At 53.7% G+C, this 22,824-nt stretch overlaps 1 protein-coding gene across 1 annotated transcript; it reads right to left on the bottom strand.

The window, feature by feature from the left end:
- Positions 1-964: 964 nt before the first annotated feature.
- On the bottom strand, positions 965-20,510 carry DUOX2 (dual oxidase 2). The gene is made up of 33 exons (XM_074837011.1): positions 20,462-20,510; positions 19,743-19,826; positions 18,056-18,220; positions 16,788-16,975; positions 15,240-15,441; positions 14,513-14,679; positions 14,365-14,425; positions 14,132-14,228; positions 13,862-13,949; positions 13,405-13,513; positions 12,916-13,079; positions 12,307-12,473; positions 11,997-12,115; positions 10,938-11,075; positions 10,534-10,647; positions 9,721-9,923; positions 9,280-9,465; positions 8,582-8,807; positions 7,797-7,890; positions 7,389-7,564; positions 7,063-7,123; positions 6,481-6,576; positions 5,433-5,611; positions 4,330-4,560; positions 4,004-4,103; positions 3,837-3,886; positions 3,596-3,723; positions 3,244-3,397; positions 2,905-3,137; positions 2,584-2,742; positions 2,267-2,422; positions 2,054-2,182; positions 965-1,591 (listed from the first exon to the last, which is right to left on the bottom strand). The coding sequence occupies exons 1-33, from the start codon at positions 20,508-20,510 to the stop codon at positions 1,469-1,471; spliced, it is 4,596 nt and encodes a 1,531-aa protein (XP_074693112.1). The 3' UTR covers positions 965-1,468.
- Between the last annotated feature and the right edge of the window lie 2,314 nt (positions 20,511-22,824).

The raw sequence follows: 22,824 nt of genomic DNA, 5'->3' as shown, positions 1-22,824 counted from the left end.
GCTGCGGGTGAGCTTGGTGGTGACAGGACCGTGGAACCTTAAACAACCCAACCGCTTGCAAATCTTAAGCTTGTATTTATTGCAGAGGTGGCCAAGTTAATCTTGGCAGAGGTAGAAGCCTGCAAGGCCATGCTGTATTTTACAGGGCTAAGACATAACCCAGGGGAACTTTCCATAGCCAGAAAGAGAAGCAGAGTACTGCTCAGAGTAAACCAGGTTGTTAATGTGTCAGCGTGAAACCTGCCCGGGAGCCTGGCCCCGTAATCAGATGTGGTGGTAGCAGAGCCCATCCAGGAACTGCTGAAGTGCACTGTGCTGAAGGGGGTGGGATGGCCACGGGAGGGGAAGGCTGCCCAGCCTTCGGCCGTGGGGGTGAGCTGGGGCTTCTTGCTGAGCCCTGGGGCTCTCCTGGCCCCCGACTCCAGTGCTGGGGGAAGGCCTATGGGCATGGCTGGGGGGCTGCTGGCAATTGCAAGACCCTGCTGTTACTGGGAAATGGAGACATACTCCCTGTGGTCCAGGGGGGCTTGTTTAACAGCCCAAGGGCTGAAACTATTCCCACGACTCAAGCCTCTTTGGGCTCCTCGGCTGTAATTTGCTCCCGTGCCACGTCTTGCTGGGGGCATTGCCACTGGGGGGGCGTTGCTGGGGGTGATGGGTCTGGTAGGACACAGTCTAGGGGGCTGTGCCTGGGCTCAGATCTGCAACCCCTTCTCCACCTCATGTACATTGCCAGCGTAGGGGAAGCTCACTCCTGTTTAACCCATTTCCTGGGGGCTGGTGTAAATACTCTGTAAGAGGAGCAAGGCCAGCACTCTGCCACCAGTATTGCAAGTCTCCAGGTAACCGAGACCCAGCTACAGGAGGCAAGAAAGTGTTTTAAAACTTCAGTCAGCTTTATTTAAACTCAAATCACAGTCCGTGAGAGCAGCAGCCCAGCAATGCAAAGCCAGGCATTAGTTAAAACAAGCACAAATGATCCATGACCGAAGAATGGTGACGCTGATGAAAGAAGCCAATGCAAACACAACTAAGGCCCAATGCAAACCCGGGAAGGCTTGGAGTGCTAACAAGCAGACACAAATGAGTGCGTTAGGAAAGCTGAGCCTGTTTCAAGGAGAGGGATGGTAGGGAGGTCTCTGGCTCCTCACCCCATAAGCGTGCCACCTGGGTCTTGGGGCAAAGTGCTGTGAATTCAGGTTGTGCGGGCACCAAGCTGTTCCCCAAAGCTCTTCAGAGACATTCCCCAAGCTACTCAGCAGAGCACAAGTTCTGTCTTGCAGGATTAAGGTGGTAGAGCCAAGCTTAACTCGAACACTGGGTTTTCTGGATTGGGACATGCCAGCCCAACGGTAGTGGTGGGAGCCCAGGCCCGTGACCACCCGAAGCATTGCTGTGCAGGTGCTGGGGCTGCACATGCATTTCCAGTGAAGGCTGCAGCCCGGGGGTGAAACGGCATGGGATAGGGTCAGAAATTCTCATAGTGATGGGCAAAGTAGGTCTGGTCTTTCTTGTTCAGTTGCTGACAAGCCTTTTCCACGCTCTTTGTCATCCCAGGTGGGCCACAGCTGAACACCCCGATCTTCTGCACCTGGGGAAGGAGGGAGCCAAAGGGGTCAAACCCAGCAGTATCAGCTTTTCCCTCCCGCACCCCCTAGCCCAGCCCCCCTTGGACCCTTGCCCTCCAGTAGCTTTGGGCACAGATGCTGGCTGAGCAGCCTGTCCCAGGCTGAGGAGGCTTTTGGGGAGGTTGTCACTTCCCCATGGAGCTGGTGGGGCCATGGAGGAAGGATGGGATCCCCCAGCGTCTCTACCAGCTCCGGGCAGTGGCTGCCACTGGGGTGTTGTGGTACCAGGGGTATTTGGCTGGTGTGGGTGTTGCTGACTCTTGCAGCTCATCCTGGCTCTGGAGGGAAAGTGGGGTTCATGCTCCTTCTGCCCTGCCCTTGCTATGGATGCCACCAAGGTCTCCAGGGCCTCGAGGACAGGCTGGGACCAGTCCTCCACACTGGTTGGTGGGTGCCCCTCCTCCTGTCCCCAGCCAGGCACTGACCTCGGGGTGCACCTCCTGCAGTGAGTCGAAGAAGGGTACGAAGGGAGGACGCCCAAAATGGGTGATGGAGCGCAGCCCTGTGAACAGGCTCTTGTTCAGCACCTTCTGGAAGTGCCGCTCACAGATGTACTGGAAGAGAGATGAGTGCACATCAGATGGCCCAGCATGGCCCAGCGCAGCGTGGCAGCCTCCCCGGCGGGTGGCCAGGCTCACCAGCATGGTGGTACGCAGATCGAACTTCTCAGCCAGCTGTGTGATATAGATGTGCACGGAGACTAAATCATTCCTGTCTGCCTCCTCCACCTCACGGATGATGTCTGCCAGCCACTCAAACTGCCGCTGCGTGCGTGTCACCCAGATGAAATAGATCTGTGGCACATGGGGATGAAGTTCAGAGTGCAGCCAGCACCCTTATGCATGTCCATGGGGCTCCTTCCCAGATGGCTCATAGAGGATTTTACTCCCAAAGAGGCCAGCAGCAGCAGGAGGCATCTCAGGAGGGCTCTTGTCTCTCAGATGCTTCCTCTTACCTTCTTACAGAGCAGCTTGGAGCTTATGGATGACTTGAAGACCAGGTCCTTGAGGATGGATGCGAAGGGCGTCACACCGATGCCTCCTCCCACCAGCACTGACACCTCGAACTTGTTCCACTCCTGGTGGCCTTCCCCGAAGGGGCCGTCCAGATAGAGCTGGAAGGGAGCCAGCCATCAGCAGAACATCTCCTGCCTCCACGTGCCCAGATCCTGGCTGCCTTCAAGGCTGGAGAAGCACGTCGGGCTGGGCAGAGCACATTGCTGAGATGTTCTGGGGCTTGGCGGTCCCTGTACCCAGAGGAGCAGCGCAGGGCTCACCTTGGGCAGCTTGCCGATGAGGGCCAGGCTCTCTGGGGAGTAGAGCTCCCGCAGGCGGGTGGTCCAGGGCCCCACGGCCCGGATGTGCAGGCTCAGTGTGTCCTCATGTGGTGCCGAGGTCAGGGTGAAGGGGTGGTACTCAGTGGTGCCCAGGGCCACGCAGGCGATGCGCACCCACTGCCCGGACTTGTAGTCAAAGTCCTGCGGCCGCTGGAACTGGAGGTGGGTGACACCTTGGGGGGAATGAATGGGGATGGGGACTTCATTGCTGCAGCCCCCGATGCTCTTGCGAAGAACCTGGGCTGAGCTGGTGATGTGTGGACAGGGGTGTTGTGGTACCTGAGGGCAGGAGCTCGGCTTTCACCACGCTGATCTCCACCTTCTTCCTGCTCAGGCTGAGCAGCTTATCCGCACTGTAGATGAGAGCCGGGATGATGAAGTAGATGTAGAAGCGGGGCTGCTGGATCAGCGCGTAGCTGCCGTGGATGATGACCTGGGCAGGGAGCAGCCCTCATCAGCACAGTGCTCAGCTCGGCAAGCCATCCCCCTGTGGCTGCTCTGGTGGGAGCTCAGCAGCAGTGGGGAGCCAGGATTGGAGCCACCACCTCCCGTGGGACCTCCCCAGCTATTTCTGACCCACAGGCTTGCAGTGCATCGGCACCACCCCTCCCTCCCAGCTCAAATGCTTTACCAGGACATAGAGCAGCACGTAGAGGTGGTGGGTGATCCAGAAGCCCTGGAAGCTGACGCGTCGGAAGTGGTGGGTAGCAAACACATACATCACGGCCAGGATCACGAGCAGCAGCACTCCTGTCATGCCTGTGAGAGAAGGGGTTAGGAGGTCTGGTGGCATCAGGGCAGCCTCACAGAGGCTCCACCTGGGCTGGGCAGAGGGCTGCCCGTCCTGCGCACAGGCATGCAGGTGGTCTCACCTGGAATAGTCTGGAAGAACCACCAGTAATACTTCTGTGGGAGTTGTGACCTGAAGAGGGACAAGAGATTGCACCATGGAGCAGCCAGACCAAACTCCTGGTTTCCACTTTCATTTCTGTCTGTGCCCAGGACACTCTCTCTGAACTGTGCTATAAGTTGCACCTACCCATCATTCACAAAGACACTGGGAAAGAGGCAGGACAACACGCTGAGAGGCGTGACTGAGAAGATGTAGACATTCACTATGTGACCTGCAGTGTGGAGCACTGTAAGAGACAGAAACCGGGAGAGAAATGCATCACTGTTGCTGTGGATGGAGATGCAGCAGACGCTGCTGATGCTCCCAGGGACCCCACAATTCCTCCTCTTCTCTGGTGCAAAGTCTCTATGTCTGCAGGCTCCATACAGGTCTTCAAGCTTCTGCCTGGTCCTGCTGTGCCATGACGGACTGGTCCTCCTGCTTGGCAGCACATGCCCCAGCAGCTCACCTACCTGAGAAAATCAGGGCTGCCATGGCAACCCAGCGGTGGAAGTCCACGGCAGCATCGAAGGGGATGTAGTGATTGAGGAAGGTCTCCCGCAGGACGGTGATGAGGTTGCGGCACATGGTAAGCAGGATGTAGGAGTACATGAAGGAGATGCTGGCAGCTGATCCCCGGGAGATGATGATCCCCACAAAGGTGGTCTGTGCGATTCCAGTGCTGGGGGATGCGAAGGCATAGTCTGGGGAGAGAGAGTGGAGAGGGTGTCAACGTGCCCAGCGCTGAGGGCCATGATCCTTCCTGCAACAGGGGGACAGCTACCTGTGTGGCTGCACCAAGAAAAGGTCACGAGGGATGGGGCTGTGTGGGGACAGGGGCAGGATTCTCTGTGTCAGACCCTCCCAGAGCTGCTGGGTGACATGGTGTTCTTGGAGGTCAAGGGAGGGGATTGTCCTCCTCTGTCAGGCACTGTGAAACTGCACCTTGGTACTGTGTCCTCAGTTAGGCATCCCAATATGAGAGGCATCAACAAACTGGAACAAGTCCAGTGGAGGCCACCAGGATGGGTGGAAGCTAGAGCATGTCATGTAGAGGAAAGGCTGAGGGAAATGGGCTTGTTCAGGCTGGAGGAGATGGGTGAGGGAAGACCTTGTGGCTGTGTGCAACCACTTAATGGGTTACAGAGGGGAAAGAGCCAAACTCTTTCTCAGAGATGCACAGTGAAAGGATGAGAGGCAACAGCATGAGTTTCACTGAAGGAAATTCAGGTTTTATGTAAAATAAAAACTCTTCACAGGGAGGACTGTCAAAAACTAGCACAGGCCCAACGAGATGGTGGGATCTCCAACCTTGGAGCCCTTCAAACCTTCTCCAGACAAGGCCTCCAGCAGCCTGATTCAGCTTTGACATTGGCCTTGCTCTGAGCAGGGCATTGGACCAGACCCCTCCAGAGGTCCCTTCCAACCTCAGTTATTCCAGAGCAGGACCAACATTGTTGCCCAAAGCTGTGCCAAGACCTTTCACACCCCAGCATGCTCCACGCAACCAGCAGCGTTGAGGAGGCAAGCCCACGCACCCTCCACGTCTGGGGAGCAGGGCAGGATGGGCACTCACAGTAGGCTCGCTCCACGAACACGCCGGCGGTGATGGCAGAGAAGAGGACCACACAGACGATATGGCGCCGGTAATTCTCAACAAAGCGCTTGAACTCCTGGATCTTCTGCTGAACTTTGTTCCGCTGGTACTTCTTCCGTTGCGCTTCAGTGTACAAATGCAGCTGGTACTGATTCACCCTGGCAAATACAGGAGGGCTGGGGTCATTTTGAGGTTTAGCAGGCCAGATATGGCCGTGATGCCCAGATTTGGGTCTTCCTCCCTGTACTTGTGACCACCTCTGCACACCAGTGACAGCAGTGACCTGCAGAGCACAGTGCCAGTGGTTGATCTCAGGTCATCCCACAGTCTACACGCTTTTGAAAGCTGATAACAAATGTGCAGATAATGACTCATAAATGTAACCATAGATAAGAACCGTAAAAGATAATTTACATAGTAATATTCAATCCTCCAAACTGATCCTGGGGTAGGGGAAGGTCCTTAGAGCTATTAAGGCAAATCAGGATATTCTGGCCGTAACAGCCACTTAACAACTTCCTTGTAGAAATACTTGCTGCTGCCACAGCAGTGAGGACCAGAGTGTTCTCCTGCAGCTCTTGCAGGCAGCCCAGGGGTGAGTGAGCAGTGTCCCAAGGGGCAGAGGAGCGCAGGCAGGACCTGCCAGGCAAAGGCCCTTGCTGTGGGCAAGGCACACACTCTAAAAATCACTATCCCAGGTTCTGGAGTTGGCCACTTCATTTTTTTTTTTTTTTTTATAGATGCACATCACCCAGCCTCAGCTACAGCACGGTCCCCACCAAGACAGGGCTGTTCCCGTAGCTCCTCGGCCAGCGAGAGGCTGTCATGTGCCTGCCTGGGCTGGGGCATCTCCTGCAGGGACAGCCTCTCATCCCCTCCCTACGTTGCACCCCATCATGGGGGTGCTGGCTCCTTGCAGCAGTGCTGTTTGACTGGATGGGTGCCCAGTCTGACACAGAGACATGAGAAACATCAGACAGGCTGAGCCCAAACCCAAGAAGCACGTCTGGAGAGAGGGCATACTGACTTTCTGCCTGGTCTCTTCCTCAGCTCCTGCCCTTCTCGCTCCACGTAATGGCTCGTGGTGTCCAGGTTTGGGTCTTTCTCCTCCTCTGAGATGGTTCTGTTGGAAATAGAGTTATGTCTAGCTCAAAGATATACTTGCAGGAAGGGCTTGCCAAAATTTTCCCCACTTTCCATCTCGGGCTCAGCTGAGAAGGTGTCCAGCTCTTTCCTGCAAGCCCGCTTGCATTAACTTTAGTTGCATGGCACACAGGCTGGATTCACCCCAAGATAACCTGCCCCTCTGAAAACCAAGACAGGACTCCCATCCCCACATGGTGGATGCAACAGGGGCTCTGCAGGAGGCGGTTCCTCTGCTCTGCCTGCCTGGGTGCCAGGGGAGGAGGGCAACAGCCCCTCCGCACCGTCCAACTTGCTAACAGGCATGTCCCAGCACCGTCATCCCCCTCCCTCAGCACTGCGCGTGTGAACACCTAGTGGGAGCTTTTCTTGGAGGGACTGAGGTGAAGAATGGATGTGCATCAGGGCAGGAGAAGAAGAAACAGGAGCAGCAGCAAGACTAAGGAGGAGACCTTACCCTTTCAGCTCTTTCTTTTTTATGAAGGAGACACGGTTGTGCAGGTTTTGCTTGAGCACCTCGGGGACACCTTTGAGGAGCCAAAAGGACAAACAGCCGTTCAGTGTGTATGAGATGCAGTGGACAAGGTTTAGGCACCTCCCCTGGGCAGGAGTGTGGTGGGAAAAGACTGAGCTGACCCAAAGTTGTCACGCATGGAGCGACAGCTGATGTCCCATTACTGCAGTTGGGTTGGAGAGATTGATGGGACAAGATGTGGGAGCTACGTATTGGGTGCTGCCCATCGCCTCCAGCCCTGCAGGGCCTGGGCTCACCCCGTGCTCCTGCCCACTGACCTTTGATGCAGAGCTGGGTGAGACGAAGCTCACTGTCATGGTCCCGCAGCATGTAGTGGAAATCCTCCCATGTCAGCTCATCCCTGTCCTGAAACCCTGAGGCCCGAAACATGGACTCGGTCACCTGCTCTGCCTGGTCTCTTGACAGGCAGTTGTTGGAGATCTCAATGAAGGACCTGGAGCAAGAAGGGGAGATGGGAACTTCAGAGGACAACAGATTGAGTCCTTCAAATAACACAGAGCAGAGCCCCAGACCAGTTTCATGAGAGAAAATGGGTTGTGAGTGTTGAGTCCACAGGCTCTCACATAACACACCTGGGGACTGAAGCATAGAAACTGGGAGCTGCTTTTGAACACATCTGTGTTTACAGACATTGTGAAAACGTCTAGAGAGATGAGGAAAAGTACCTGAGCATCCTCAGAAACTCCTCCTTGGAGAGGAACCCATTCTCATCTATGTCATACATCCTGAACATCACCTTGGACTTCTCCTCCGGGGACCCTGATGGGGAGGAAGAGAGGCGAAGTAAGAACAAGATCCTATTTTCATCAACAAAGATGCTGTCAAACATTGTCTTTGAGAGTCTGGACCTGCAACAGTGAAGCCTCACTCAGCTCTGAAAAGACTGAAAGCACACTGCTGATCACTGCTTGAATAGCAACTAAATGTGAATAGTGTGCTGCCCTCCCACTTGACTTTCTCAAGTGCAAGGTGAAAAATCGGGTAGATACACATTCTTTCTCGTGCGTTATTTTACAAACTCAAAATGTGCTTTTACACAGGAATGATTCTTCTGGGAGCTGCTTTGATTGAATCTGACGTTCACCACCTCCATCTATGAATCCACCTTTCCAGTGGTCATTTAGAGAGGATCAGATATGATATCAGATACAGTTACTGTGACCTCTCAAGGACAGGATGCATCGTCCATTCAGGAAACAGGGCAGACTTGTCTACCGTGACAAAAGATAGCTCCCCTCGTGAACAGTCTTTCAGGAAATATAATTACATTGTCACTGCCCCATAACTCAAGTTGAAGCTGTCCTAAGTGAAAGGAATTTTAATCTGTAGGAGTGTCTACGGATTGACCTGCTGGATGGATCTTGTCCTTCACTCTGCTGGTGGCGTTGCCAGAGCCTAGAAACAGGACTGAGGGCAACAGATGAAGACACTAACCAGTTCCAGCTCCCACCTTTCATGAAGACCACCAAGATGTCCAGGAATTCCCGGAAGGAGATGTAGCCATTGCCGTCTTTGTCGGCCAGTGAGAACATGGAGTCCACAAACATGGAGTGGGCTTTGAGCCCCAGGGCCTCGGCAAACTCAGCCCTGCTCAGTTCACATGTTAGAGACTCCTTTGCCTTCTGTGAAGATTCAAAGTTGAGCTCTCCGGCATTGGACCTGTCGATTTCCAGCACCTGCAGGTTGTGTCCCACAAAAGAAATCCCATGAGTGCTGGCAGAGCAGAAGGCTGGTGCTCACTTGCCTGACCTATTGCACAAAGACCGGCGGCTCCCCTGGCACAAAACTCATGGCAGATATCATGGGGAAGTCCCGTGTCTCTCCTACACAATGTGAATGAGAAAGTCCCATGTCTCTCCTACACAGTGGGGAAGTCCTCTGTCTGTTCTACACACTAAACACCAGTGACCATTATGGAGACCTCAGTTTCATCATCCAAAAGTCTCTTTGCAACTTTAGATGCTTGTATCACCACAGCAGAACTTTGTCTTCTGCAAGGGAAAATGTCCCTTGGTCCTGAAAGTATGGGCAGCTTCCTTGTGCGTGGCTCACCAGCTCTTACGGAAAGCAATGGCAGCAACATTCGTTGCTTAATCAATACAGAAATACCTTCCTCCATGCATCAGAGCCTGCCACACCTCTACGTACCTGAGCAAACAGGTGCCTGAAGAAAGTCTCCAGAATTTGTTTTCTTTGCTCCTGGGTGACTGCCCATTTCATCAGGCTCTGCTCCTTCATCTCAGATATATGGAGATCAAGGCTGCTCTCCTCCAAGTAGCCTCTCAGCTTCCCAATGAAGCTGCTCCTCTCTGCCTCCTCGCTGAAAAGCAGCACCTGCAAAAGACCCCACCAAAAGGCTGTGAGCAGCAGAGGCTCAGACGGGATGTAAGTGCTTCTGCTCTTCACCACAGTGGTCGCTCCATGGTATGAGCTGGACCTGGTGGTTCTCAGGAGGCCACAGCCACCCTCCGGGGACCTACACTGCTCCCAGTGCCCAGGACTGACTGGTGCAGGGTGTATGTGACCAGCAGCAGAGGACTGTGGAGGGTCCAGGGGAAGGTATCATACCCCAGGCATCATGGTACTCACCAGGTCATACTCCTTGGGGCTCTTCAGGAGCAGAACTTTGTTCCCTTTGTTGCTGGAGAGGATCACCTCCACCCTTTGATGGGCTTTCAGGCTGATGCTCCGGAGCACAGACCCTCTCCCATCCAGCACTTTGAGCACTTTGTCAGCTTGGAGCTGAATGTAGACGGGAGAGCTGTCTGTCTTGGGACCGTGCCACTCCATGGCTGATGGGTGAGAGCACAGGACTCAGCTGGAAAGGCACACCTGGGCTCCTATTCATCCCAGCACCTCCTTCACTGAGATGCAGTTTGGGAGTGATTTCAGGACCAGACACATGTTAAGGGAAAAACGATGATCTCCCAACTTCAGAGCTCAAATGCATGGGGACAAGAGGAGTACAGACCATGGAGCAGGGAGGTAGGATTTTTCCAGTGTCCAGAGCAAGGAGATACAGTCCCTGTCCTGGAGCTACTGGTGCAATTGCCCTACATAGGTTTCCTTCGGGTAAGGTGTGAACTGGAGAGGGTTGGAATTAGAGGGTCATAGGATGACTCGGGTTGGAAGGGTATCTTGCCCAACCTCCTGCTCAAAGTAGGACCAGCTACAGGGTCAGGCCAGTCTGCTCAAGGCTTTATCTGGTCAGGTCTTGGATAGGATGGAGACTGCACAACCTCTCTGGGCTATCTGCTCCACTGCTTGACTATCCTCCTGGGGAAACAGTTTCTCCTTACATCCAGCCTGGATATAAGCTTCAAGCCCAGCCCTGCCTCGGTATGTGCCCTGACTCCAGCAGCATCACCAGACACCATCGCAGGACTGACAGTGCCACCTCACCGTGTATCGCCTCGCCGGTCACCTCTCTCCGCACACTGGTGCTCTGCTTCTTCTGCAGCTTCTTGAAATCTCTCTTGCGGAAAACGGCAACAATCCAGGCAACAAACAGAGTCACTGGGGATACATGGGAGAAGGAGGCATGAGGTATCACAAAACTCTTTCCCACTTTGGCAGCATCACCCGTGTGACTGGGCAGACGGGTTTATTTATTCCCCATCGCCCCCGGTTCAATGCTGCATGGATTTATTTAAAGCAGGGCTGCTCCATGAAAGCCCTGCCCCCCCCTGGTGCCCAAGGACCTTGGGGGTGACCAAGACTCAGCAGCTGGGAGGTGCTTGGTCCATGGGCATTCAGCCCCTTTCCCTGGTAGAAGAGGAGATGGGTAAAGAAATAGAGTGGCAAACCTAAAGGAAGACAGCAGAGGACAACGATGATGATCCCGAAGCCTGCGCCGCTGCCTTCAAAGTAGTCCAGCACCATCATGGGCGTGCAGCTGGGCAGGTGTTGAGCTGTCAGCTGCTGGGGCTGGGGGCATGGATCCCCTGTGTGGGGGGAGATGGGCTGTGGGTGTCATGGACCTTTTACCCGTCTCACCTCCATCGTCCCCAGGAACATCTGCATTAAGATGCTGGTGGGTCATTGATGAGTGACCCAGGGAGCGCTGCAAAACTGGGATGCTCAAGTTAAACTCCAGATCTTAGGGGAAAATCCTTGGTTTTGGATTGAACCTCTGCCTGCCACAGCAAACCAAGCGCAGAACTGGACTCCAGCGCTCTGGCAGTTCAGCACTATCACCTCTCCCGATGGGAGGGGCTGAGCAAGAAGCACCCCAGGCCATGGCAAATTGGGGCTTAGAGCCTCTGTTCATCAGGATGATGCAAACCCAGGGAGTCCTCCTGGTGCAATTGCATGGAGCGTATGCCAAGGGAACAAAAACACCTTGCAAGGGCCGGAACATGCACCAAATAAAATGCTTTCCGTAAATGGGAAGAGCGTGGCAAGATCCCAAGAGGAAAAGGCATAGTGCTGTGTTTGGCCACACCTCACCCTGAGCAAGGCAGCAGTACTCTTTCTGGGTCTTGGCAGGGAGAGGAAAGCTCATTTCAGGGAGAGCACAGGAGGGCACCAGGGTGAGGGGTGCATATCAGCACAGGACTAGGCTGCTCCTAGCCTGCTGGGAAACCAAAACATGCTGGGACACAAGCCCTGAGCTCTCCCCAGGACTTCCATATGCCTGGACTTCAACCCACTTTCAACATCAGCACTGCCCACCTTGCTTACAAACAACCCCTGAATTTTGCACACATTTTGCTGGCTTAGCGGCATAGCAGGTGTCAGGCTTGAGAAACTGCCAGCCCTGTGTCGCTGAGTCATTGGCTGTGTCACTGAGATGGGTCTGCTTTCCTCCCTAACTTGCTGGTGCTGTTTGCTCCCTGCGCCCTGCTGTTGCATGAAGCACTCACCCTCACTCCAGATGAATACGTGGGGTTGGAGGTCCGTGGGGTCTGCGTAGGTGACGGCAGCCAGGACATCGTGGAAGGTGGTGTTACGGATCTCCCTGGTTTCCTCCACTGTGAACAGCCTGGGGAAAAAGATGTGGGGCCAAGTGGTGGCCCCAGGTGTCACTGGCCAGCAGCAGGAGGGCTGCACTCCCTGCACCATTTTAGGAACTGAGGAAGCTGAAGGATGTTATTTCCTTCAGCCCCGGTTTTTGTGTTTTACTGGGACTTGCAGAGCAGTGAGCAGCCTGACAGGTGGGGAAGAGGCATTTACCCATTCTTGGTGTTTTCAAACCAAAACCTGTCGCCATCACGCAGGCGCACAAACTGGTCCAGGATGATGACACTGAAGAGGGAGCTGTCAGTCTCCAGCATGCCTCCAGGGAGCAGCTCCAGCCCTGCCGTGTTGTTGGCATACAGGGCAGCGATCTTCTCCAGAACCTGGCCAGAAATCCCCACGGCACACATGTGAGCAGAGGAAATTCTGCCAGGGCATCAGAAAGTCTTGGCAAGCTTCAGGAGGAGCGAGGAATGTGCATTTTCCAGGCATCACACATCCATGGGCTGGGAGGATGCTCGGCCCCACACAGCCTTGAGCTCATGGCTTGGTCTTGAGCAACTAAACATTACTCCCAGAGCATCTCAGCTCCAGGAGGAGCAGAGCACCCTGCAGCATGGGAGCTCAACACTGGGGCAGGATATTCATGCCATGTAATTACACAGTTAACCCAATGCAGCAGCCCTGCAGGCATGAAAATAAGCTAGGGCGGGATGCACACTGATGTCCCTCTTCCTGCGTTGCTGGAGAAGCCAGTAACTGCCTGAACTGCCCCAACATCCTTTGACACACACATTTGCTGTGCCTAGACCAGTTCCCTGTTACCTGTTGCTCCAGGTGTGGGGCAAGGTCTGACCAGTTCTGGAGAGGATCCAACCCAAATCGCTCTCGGGCTTGGTTATAGGTTGGCAAGCCAAGGTCTCGCCCACGCTGAAGCCAGCTGGCCACATAGTCGGTGCGGGAGTACTTCAGGGGCCCATACCAGTAATCTGTGGGTGGATTCAAAGCTCTGGTGATGGCAAGGCAGAGTTGGAGGAGCAACATCTACTGTCATAGCTGCTGGGCTGGCCTCATCCCTCTGCCATGGGCCATGCTGAACATGGAAATCATCTCTATGCCCTTGCCAGAACAGTCCCACGGACATGCTTAACATGCCCTACAGCTTCTCTGCATCTCCATTAACAAGGTTGAAGCTGGTCTGAGCATGTGGTTGGGTGCTGGTGGTGGTGGTGGTGATGGGACCTCCCTCCCCACCTTGGCCCCTGTGCAGCCCCGGAGACAGGGTTCCCCACTGACGTGCAAGGAAGTGCAGACCTTGGAGATCTTCGACCACAATGTTGTCCTCCTGCTCTGCAATCTGTGAGGTCATCCCCAGCAGGAGGTTGTCCACATCCACAGCCTCTGCCTGCTTCAGCCCAGTGCTCTGAGGGGAGATGGGAAGAATAGGTGATTCCTCCCAGGACTGAGGACATGAGGCAGCCCCACACCCCTGAACTGGTGCCCATAGGTGTCCAGACCCTAGCCATAAGGGGACCAGGGACTTCTTCCAGGCTCATTTTCTTTATGAAGCTCAACCTTGAGGTCTGAGCCTGCTGCAGCTGAAGGCAGCGTCTGGGGATATCTGGATGGGGAGGACCTCACCTGCCTTGGTTGGCTGCCATGCTCTGCACCCAATTCCCCTTTCACACCCCTGTGGGGTCCTCTATAACATAAAGCAAGGAATGAAACCCCCCTGGCCAGCCCTCAGGACCCTGCATTCCCTTCCCCATACCTGTCTGCTCCAGTAGCTGTTGCAGAGCCGCACCGCTGGGAATGAACCGCTGGGGCCAGGTACTTTCTGGAACTGGCACTTGGGGCCTCTGGAACAGCAGAGAAGAGCTGGACCCACAGCCCCCAGTCAGGACTGCCTGGAGCTGACAGGGCTTGGCTGTCCCAGTGAGGGGCAGGATGCGGTGAAGGGAGAGGGACTGTCCCCGGCCACCACCTGAGCTTGGGCATCCCCTTCCCTGGCACAGCACTGCTCCAGATGTGTTGCTCCTACCTCTTGTAAATGCCTGGCGGCAACATGGTGGCCAGAAATTGCCCTGCAGCCACCACGAACTCTGGTGAGATGCTGGGGTCCAGGTGCTGCTGGTAACCTGTGGGGCAGCAGCTATGGTCCAGCAGCCAGGCTGGAGGGAAAGGGGACTGAGGTCCCCCTCCTGCCCCATCCCCTGGCTCCCCTGGTCCCCCCACCCCTGCTCCCTGCACACCCTCATCTTCCGTGCCCCTCACCTTTGTACTCCGGGATGCGTCTCCCCAGCAGGGTCGGCAGCCACTCGTACAGCACGATGCTCTAGGGCACAGGGAAGCTGGGTCAGGGCCAACACTGGCCCTGTGGTGTCAGAGGTCCCGGCAGAGACTTGGGGGTCCCATCTCTCACCTGGAAAGTGGCGATGACCCGCTTGCGTGCATGCTGGAAGATGTCCTCATCAGACCAGGTCGGGTGTGCCTGAGCCAGTGCCGCAGCCAGGTAGTTGTGGTACCGAAACCAGGCGATGCTCTCAGCCTGCAGGAAGAGGTTCTCGTTCCCCCAGGCGCTCCCCAGGTCTGCAAGAGCCACCAGGACCATCAGTGGGGGATGCCACCACTGGGTCTAGCTTTGCCTGTGGCTGGAGGAGCACACCCAGCCCTGTGCCTGCATCCCAGCATCCCCTCGTCCCCTTTCCCTTCCTTCCTCCCCAGGGAGACAGGCAGTGTGAGCTAGTGAGAAGCACACCGGGCCCCCAGCACAGACCAATGGTTGGGCAGGTGAGGAATTCAAAGCAAGATGAGCAGGTTTTTATTGGCAGCAGACCCTTTCCCCAGAGGAGATCACCTTAGATCAGAGGGTCCAGCAGCTGGTCTCTGCATGATGACTGGGAAATGACCCGTTGCCTCCTGGGGATGTGGCACCTGTCTTTGCTGGGAAGTCTTCGCTGGGTCTCACGTCTTCCACCCCCTTGGGATGGGAAACTGCCTGTTCTCCCACGGGATGCCTGACCCACCACATCCCACTGCCCTTTCCTGTGGCCCCCTCTGGGCTCAGGTCTAGGGACCTCCTGCTTCTCCTGCTCATGGTCAGGGATGGAGCCAAGCAGGTGAAAACCCATTGAGGATGCCACCATTACCGTAGATTCCCTGGGGACCGCCCTGTCCTGTGGATGGATCCAGCGCCTTCCACATGGGGACCCTCCCATCTGTCTCCCTTGGCAGGCGCCCGCCAGGCCCCGATGCCAGCTGTCCCCCCGAGAAGCTCCTCAGGGCATCGCTCCAGGAGTGCGAGGGGCCGTAGATGGAGCTGCCGTCCAGCCAGCCCGTCACTTCGTTGGTCTAGGGCAGGCACAGGGAACAGGCATTAACTGGCACTGGGGTCTCAGCAGAAAGGTGCAAAAAAAAGGCGTGAAAAGCCCCAACCCGTCCCTTTTGGTCTTGTAAAGCAGTCACCCCATCCCCTGTTTTAACAAGAGCTATCAGGATGCAAATATATACACCAACAACCTCTATGCAAACTGCAGGAATTAGTGCCAAGTACAGGAAAAGACCAGGTACAGGTTTTTCAAAAGCACATTTTGGGTTTCTTTTCCCAATTATTTTCAGTCATGCCCAGAAGCAGACATCTGTGAATCCCTACGTGGGCATGACCAAGCTGGAAGGGGACTAAACCTATCTCTGGGGAAACTGGAAACACTGGAGCTGTCCCCTCTGGGGAGTCCTGTCCTCAGAGCAGGGAGTTCCACTGCCCTGGCAGCATCTTGAATATCTCCCCTGCCAAATGTTTTCATGAAAACCACCTTTTTAGTCCAAAAACTCACTGGAGTTTTCATTTCTCTAAGGTTTGAAACGCTGCTAAAACCATGACTTGTTAATCTGGTCTCATCGTGGTTTGTCACGTGAAAGGCTCAGGGGGGTATTTTGCTGCAGCAATTTTGATTGGGAAGCTTTCCAGCACGAAAGAAACAGCACATGGGCTTGGGAACACATCCAGCCTCAGCACAGCAGAATTCAGAGAAACTGGGGGAAAATAGGGATTTTTTTCAAAATGACTGAAAGTCAATGAAGCTTTACAACTTTATAACAGTACCAGTTCGGTTTTGTGATACATTATTAAAGATAAGAGTTGGTGCCTAAAAAAATGTGTCGTAATTCCTGACCTTCTAGAGCGGCACAATTGTATAAGTCAGTTATGGACATTCATTACACTTGCACTAAAGAGGCTCCAGTTATCACTTGTTTCACCAGCCCTATCTCTGCTCATTTTGACTGAAGTGATAAAAACTTTGGCAGCCAAGGAAGACTGTGAACTGCTCCTGCTTTACCTTTTCCTCTTCTGCCCTCCATAAACCATGCAAGATCCTAAAATTTGCATTAAAATAGATGACACAGGCAGATCTAGAGTCATTACATTTTCTTTAGAGTCATTACATTTTCTTTGGCCAAGAAGAGCACTGACCTTGAGCAACCACAAATGTTGCTCTGTGTGAACCAGTAAGTACCTTGGAGGTTGTGCTTTGGGTTCATCTGCAGTTGGTTCAAACACTTGAGAGATGTATAATTTTTAAGGAAATGGTGCTCCTCCCCTTTTATTTTTGCAAACACTATCTTGGCTGCTATAGACCCCAATGTTGGGTGAAGAGGAATTTATCTAAAAGGCAAAGAGCAAAGGAAACACTACCTACCTGTTCCCGGGGGCTGTTGGGGCTCTGCCCCGTCTCTGCTGCCCAGTGGATGCGCTGGAAGGGCAGGACCATGTCTCCGGTGCCTGCAGGGTCAAACACAGGGTCTCCAGATGGGATGCGGATGTTCAGGAACTCAGCGGGGCAGCCAGGTTTCTCTGTCCCCAGGATGTCCAAGAGCACGTGGAAACCTGCCAAAGACCCAAGCACGGTCAGCAGCTGGCAGGACTGCCACCAGCACCTGGAACAGGATGTTATGGTGGGCAGCTGAGCCATACGTGGGCTGAGGGGACCAGCCTGTGCAGTGAGAGTGGTTTCCTTCCTGTCTTCACTGCTGGTTTGCTCTATGAGTTTGAAAAAGTCACTTCGGGGTGGAGCCCAGATGTGCTGAGCTCCCGTCCACAGGAACAAGGGTTCTGGCCAGACCTCATGAGTAGGGTAGGGTCATTCAGGGACCAGGGTGGAGAAACTCAGCCAGCGAGTGTTCAGAGAGTACCGGCAGCTGGACCATCAGCTGGCCACCACTTCACCAGGAGCAAGGCTCTGCATTTAGCCACTATTTCCCTGAGCTCCTCCTTGCCTGTGGCCTTCAAGGCCAAGGGTTGCTACTGATGCTGAGCCTGGTGGTTGCCATTGCTGTTGGCCCATTTGAGCTTTGGTGTGATGGGAAAAACTGCCTCCAGGGAGAAGCTAAAAAATACTGCACTAGTGTCTGCCCCTCCTGTGGTCCATCTTGGGGCTGAGCACCCTGGTTTGTGTGTCTGGGGATGTGTATGAACCTTAAGCTGTATGGGGAGCTAATTGTCTCCACTTTGACAAGTTCAGCCTGTTTTCTCAATGAGCCAAGGGTGTTTCCCAGAGACAGACATCCCTGGGCTTGGAGATCCAAGACCCTGCCAGGCTCCTGAGCGACAGCAAAAACTGCTCTGACTTGCAGCAGTTTTGCCCAGCAATCACTCACGGCACGGCTCTTATCGCATCTGTCAGGCATTTTGCAACAGGGTAACTACCGCTAAAACAAATGAGGAAGTTCCCAAATGACAAATATCAGCATTTGGGGCAACTGCCAAAGGTCACTGAAAATTCATGCAATCTCTCTTGTCTGGACAGTACTTTGGTATGGCAATACTCAAGGCTTTATCTTTCAGGTGTGGGTCTGATATGAAGCAGTGGCTGAGGAGTGCTTCAACGCATGGCCTTGGAGTGTGAGAAACCAACATTTTCCACTCAAACCAACATTTTTCCACCCAGTGCCAGGCCCCAGCTCTTACCGAAGAAGACAGCCAGCACGGTTGTGTTCCTGCGGGAGGGCAGCCCAGAGGGTCCACGTGCCACGGCGTTGCTGAGCTGGCGAGCGTTGGGCACGCGGGGCTCCTGCAGCGCCTGGTAGACCCCATCCGCGTAGTTGGCTGGCAGGAGACGCAGCAGCCTGGCACCTGCAGCACCAAAGCAACAGGACAGAGGTCCAGCAACACCCAACAGACAGGAGACACAGCAATAGTGGGGTGTGAGGGTCCCAAAAGAGAGCAAGAGGATGGCATAGATGCTTATAGTGGCCAAGAATATGCAAGTTTTGGTACCAACACCCAAAACTTCTTACAACACTGGGATCAGTCCTCGTAAAACTAGGAGGGATCCTCCATGTTGTTCTTCTCTGGTCCATGTGCCTCCCCGTTGCCTGCTGGAGGTCTGGGGTGGTGTGCTCCAGTGGGTAACTGAGGTGATGTTAAGATGCCCATGTTGACTATGCAATCCTACACAAACATGGTGATTGCCAGCACCGCAGGAAACAGGAGAGGGAACAGCCAGAGAGGCAGAGACACAAGGGAGAAACACCCTGACTTTGCACCCACTGCCTGTCCCATAACTGAAAAGCCTGGAGGTGGGAGGTCATTTCTCAGTGATGAGTGAGCTTGTTTCAAAAGGCTCTTCACCAGTGTGGTGGGCTTCGTTTGCTGGAGCTCTCCAGAGCGAGGGGAGATCCTGAATTATAGGCTTAGTTTCCTCTTATTTTCCAGATGTTAACATCTGATCTGTCTGTGCTGGAAGAGGGAGATATTGTCTGCCAGGGACCCACTGGATGTCCCTGACAGGCTTTGGTGTAACCAAAGGGCTGGTGACACACGTGTCATGTTGGAGAGCCATTCGGAATCGGAGGAAGATGTGTAATTGCCACCGCACTGTGTGTCACCATGTAGGTGACTGATCTGGGCTGCAGGAAATAGGAGGATTCATAATCTTTAATATTTTAGATAAGATCCTGTCTGATCTGCCCTGGTCCCTGGCTCGGGGACATCTCCTGGGGGTGGGCCCATGGGCTGGTTGTAGGCATAAGAAAGCAGGTCACCACTGGCACAGGGAAATCCCACATGCCTGTCCCAGTACAGACCAGTACATGCTGCACAGCAGCCTGACAGCGCAGTATCTGTCCTCTGCAGACCGGAAAAGGAGTAGGTCCAGCATGCCTGGACCATGAACTCTTCTGTCTCTGCCTTATGTTGAATGCTGCTTGAACTGCATGCTGATTTTGGCTAAAGATGCCTTTTCCCAGCTCTGGGATCCCTGTCCATCAGTGAAATGCCTGCTGGGAAGAGCTGGGCCCTCCCTACCTTGGGTATTTTGAATGGCACTGCAAAGGCACAGTTCTGCTCTGGGTCTGATCCAACACCAGCACAACCTGCAGATGGTCCCTGGGCAGCAGGTAAAAGTGGCAAGGCCAGGACATGGGAGACAAAGCTGGGCTGCTTGACCCCTCCCGGACTGATCTAACGGGGCTCTTAGGTGCCTCTGGGGAGCTACCTTGAGTGCAAACAGCCACTTCTCAGAGCCACGGGAGGTGGCATTGCCTGGTCACCTGCCTGGTTCAGGCTCAAGTCAGAGAGGGTTGTAAAGTGAGCCAGGTGCCAAAGTGCCAGCTCGCCCCGTCTCACCATCCCCATCCCCAGGCCTGGCACTCACCCACCGAGCCGCAGCTGTGGTGCAGCAGGTTGTTGTACCAGCCGTCGTAGCGCTGGACCTCCCAGGAGATGCTCCCCTGGGCTCCTGGAAGAGACCGAACCCACTTGGTGAGCAGCAAAAGAGAAAATGTATGAAACAAGCATCTCCATTACAGAATTATATTTATATTGTGATATTTTCCTGTATTCTTTCTGGAGCTTTATATGCAAACAGTTTTTTAGACAAGTTTTGCGCTCCTTTTGAGGGATAAGCAATGTCTAAAATTAATAATTCATGCTTCTGATCCTGATGTCCCCAAATCAATTTCTGGCCCCCACCAGTCTACTCCCAAAGGATTTTCATTTTCTCCTTCTCTCTCATTGTATCAGAAGAAGTCTCTCCTTGCTTTTGACCCCCACAATATCTGTGTGAGTCCAGCAAAGGCCTTGACACTGGAGTTATGCTCTGCATCAGACTTTGTCAGTAAGTATACTTTGTGTTAATTTTTATTGCTTTTATTATAATACTAGCAAGAACCTCCAGTTCATATAAATAGCTGAGTCTCCCAACCTGCAGACTCTTCAAATTCAACCTTTTGTTCCATTTTTTTTCTTATCTCATTGCAAACTGAATCACACCCATCACTGATATGATGCCCCACGAGTTAGAGGAAATTCCTCTGAGGGGCAGAAACTATCCAGGATCTCCCCCTGGACCCCCTTCCCTGAAACCATACTTACTCCCCAAGGTCCACGTCACCAGCAGAACCTCAGTCAAACTCAACATCATCTCTGCGGGTTGCATCAGCCACTGGGTCTTCGGAAGCAGCGACCTGCAAGCAGAGAGGAGAAGGAGGGAGCTGGAGCTGGGCTGCTCGTGGAGGCTGGGAACAGGCACAGACCATCATCTCAGCTCCCTCTTGTGGTTTCTGCTGCCTGGTAAAACCCCGCTGCCCTCATCCTCCATCACCAGTATCTCCTGGTTTGGGCCGTGAGAGGGTGGCGGGGGGCAGGCGGTACCCCATCACCCTGGGAAGGCTCTGCCAGTAGGTGCCAACTGGCTGGAGAAGACCTTTCAGCTGGAGCAGGACCAGTGCCCCTGCCTTGGGGTTCCCCAGCCGTAGGTTCACAACTCATCACCCACGGCAGGCAGACGTTAAGCTGTGCCAGCTCCGTTAGAGAAACACGCTCTTTGTTACAGAAACAGACCCATTTCAGTTGGCAATTCCTCCGCTCGCACGTTGTCCCTCCCAAGCAAAACCCAGCTGGGAACACGATGGGAACAGCCTCAGCATGCAGTCAGGCATCCCAAAGTGTGCTAGTGCTGCAGGTCAGGACCTCTTGGTCACCTCTGGGCCAACTCGATGGCATTCCTTCATGACCAGCCTTTCTCATGATGCTTTACCATCTCACTTTCCACAAAGGTCCTGGATCCAGAGCAAATTTCATCCGTGGGACCTGAACCTTTAAAACCCCAGCCAACACCTGACTGAAGAGAGGGATTCCCAGCCATGAACAGTGAAGGCTACATAAATGCTGCAGTGCTGCCGCTGGCTTTCCATGCACAGGAATGCCAAACTTGGATTTAACCCCAAGATGGGCTTTTCCACTAAATGTGTCTCTTTGTCCCTTGTTCCAAGCACTGTGGGTGTGTATCCAGACCAGCACTGTTTCCGAGGAGCTGTGTTGTCAAGAGATGTGGCGATGCGCAGGTTTCAGCTTTTCCTACATCACTCTGGCACAAGCCAAAGTGATGCTTTTAGTTTCTTTTTTTCATTGTTTTAATCAAAACTTAAAGAAATTACGGTTTCAGAAAGGCTTACACATTGCCAGCAGCTCTGTAGGTTTTATTTTTTATTTACTGGGAATTGCAGTGGGGATTTTTCACTTATAACTACCAGCAGCGCAAACTGTAAAATGTGAGTCACTGGATACGCTATGCACTTGGCAAATGAAGTGGTTTGAGATTTAAATATTGTTGTTTGTGCTCACATTAATTGCATTCATAAAACCGATTGCCAAGTTGTGAGCAACTCCCTTCCACCAGAGATTTCTGTACTTTTGGCCTTTTGCATTAGAAAGCAAGCTGTTTCTCAAGAAGTGACATTTCCACGTTCCTCCTCCATCACAGCAGCTCACCTGCACTCTACATCTCACAAAAAGTTATGACAGGCAAACTGCTTTGTTAGCTTTCCATAATATAGATTTTACAAATGTTATTAGAGGCAAACTGCTTTGTTAGCTTTCCATAAAATGGATTTAACGATAAATCACTGTTGAAATACCTCTGCACTGATTGCATCTGGCCTCACCTCCATGCGCGTGGGAGCTGGGGCTGCTGAAAGCCTCAGAGCTGCTGAGAGCAGCATCGGGCAGTGTTCCTGGGCACCCAGTGCCACCCCTATCCTCCTGGAGCACGTCCCCGTGGAAGGGGCCCCAGACCTCTTCCATCCCACAGCCCTCTGCTGAGCGTGGTCTTGGGGACATGAGATTTGGGTGGTGCAGCTGGTGGGAACCAGAGGCTCCCTGAGCCCCATCCCATAGGAGGAACGCCAAAGTTTGGCCAACTGGTGAAGCGTGGAGATGCCTAGGACCTCTGCCAGGAGTGGCAGAGCCTGGTCACCATCACCACATGAGACTCTCCCCATGGGAACAGCCTTGTTTGCTGCTGAAACCAATGTGGAGGGCTGCGTGGCTGGAGACACCCTGAGCAGCCTGCAGCAGTTGTGGTTTGCTTGTGCACAGAGGTCACGTGGGGAGGGAGTCCCCACAGACACAGCTGGATTAAGCTCCTGCTGACTGTACAGAGCTGCATTGAGGCCTGAAGGTGCCGCAGAAGATTTTCCAAAATCATTCAGGAAACATGGGGCAAAGCCAAGGCTCAAAGCACATCCCCACAGTCACAGCACAGCATGTCTCCCCCTTCCCCTTGGGTCTTTCCACTGGGCTCCAGCAGAAAATGTGTTTTAAACTTCCTTCTGTCGCTGAGCAAACCTCCCATTTCCTCAGATATGGGAACTGTTCTTGACCCATGCCAGTTCTCAGGCACTTTTCATCTCTCCATAGCCCAGCACTGAAAGCCCACCTAGTCAATCCAAGGCTGT

Source organism: Strix aluco, chromosome 12 (assembly GCF_031877795.1).
Source record: "Strix aluco isolate bStrAlu1 chromosome 12, bStrAlu1.hap1, whole genome shotgun sequence".
In the NCBI taxonomy this organism is placed as follows: domain Eukaryota; kingdom Metazoa; phylum Chordata; class Aves; order Strigiformes; family Strigidae; genus Strix; species Strix aluco.
Note: the sequence above shows the minus strand (reverse complement) of the source record. Positions and strands in the feature narration are given on the sequence as shown.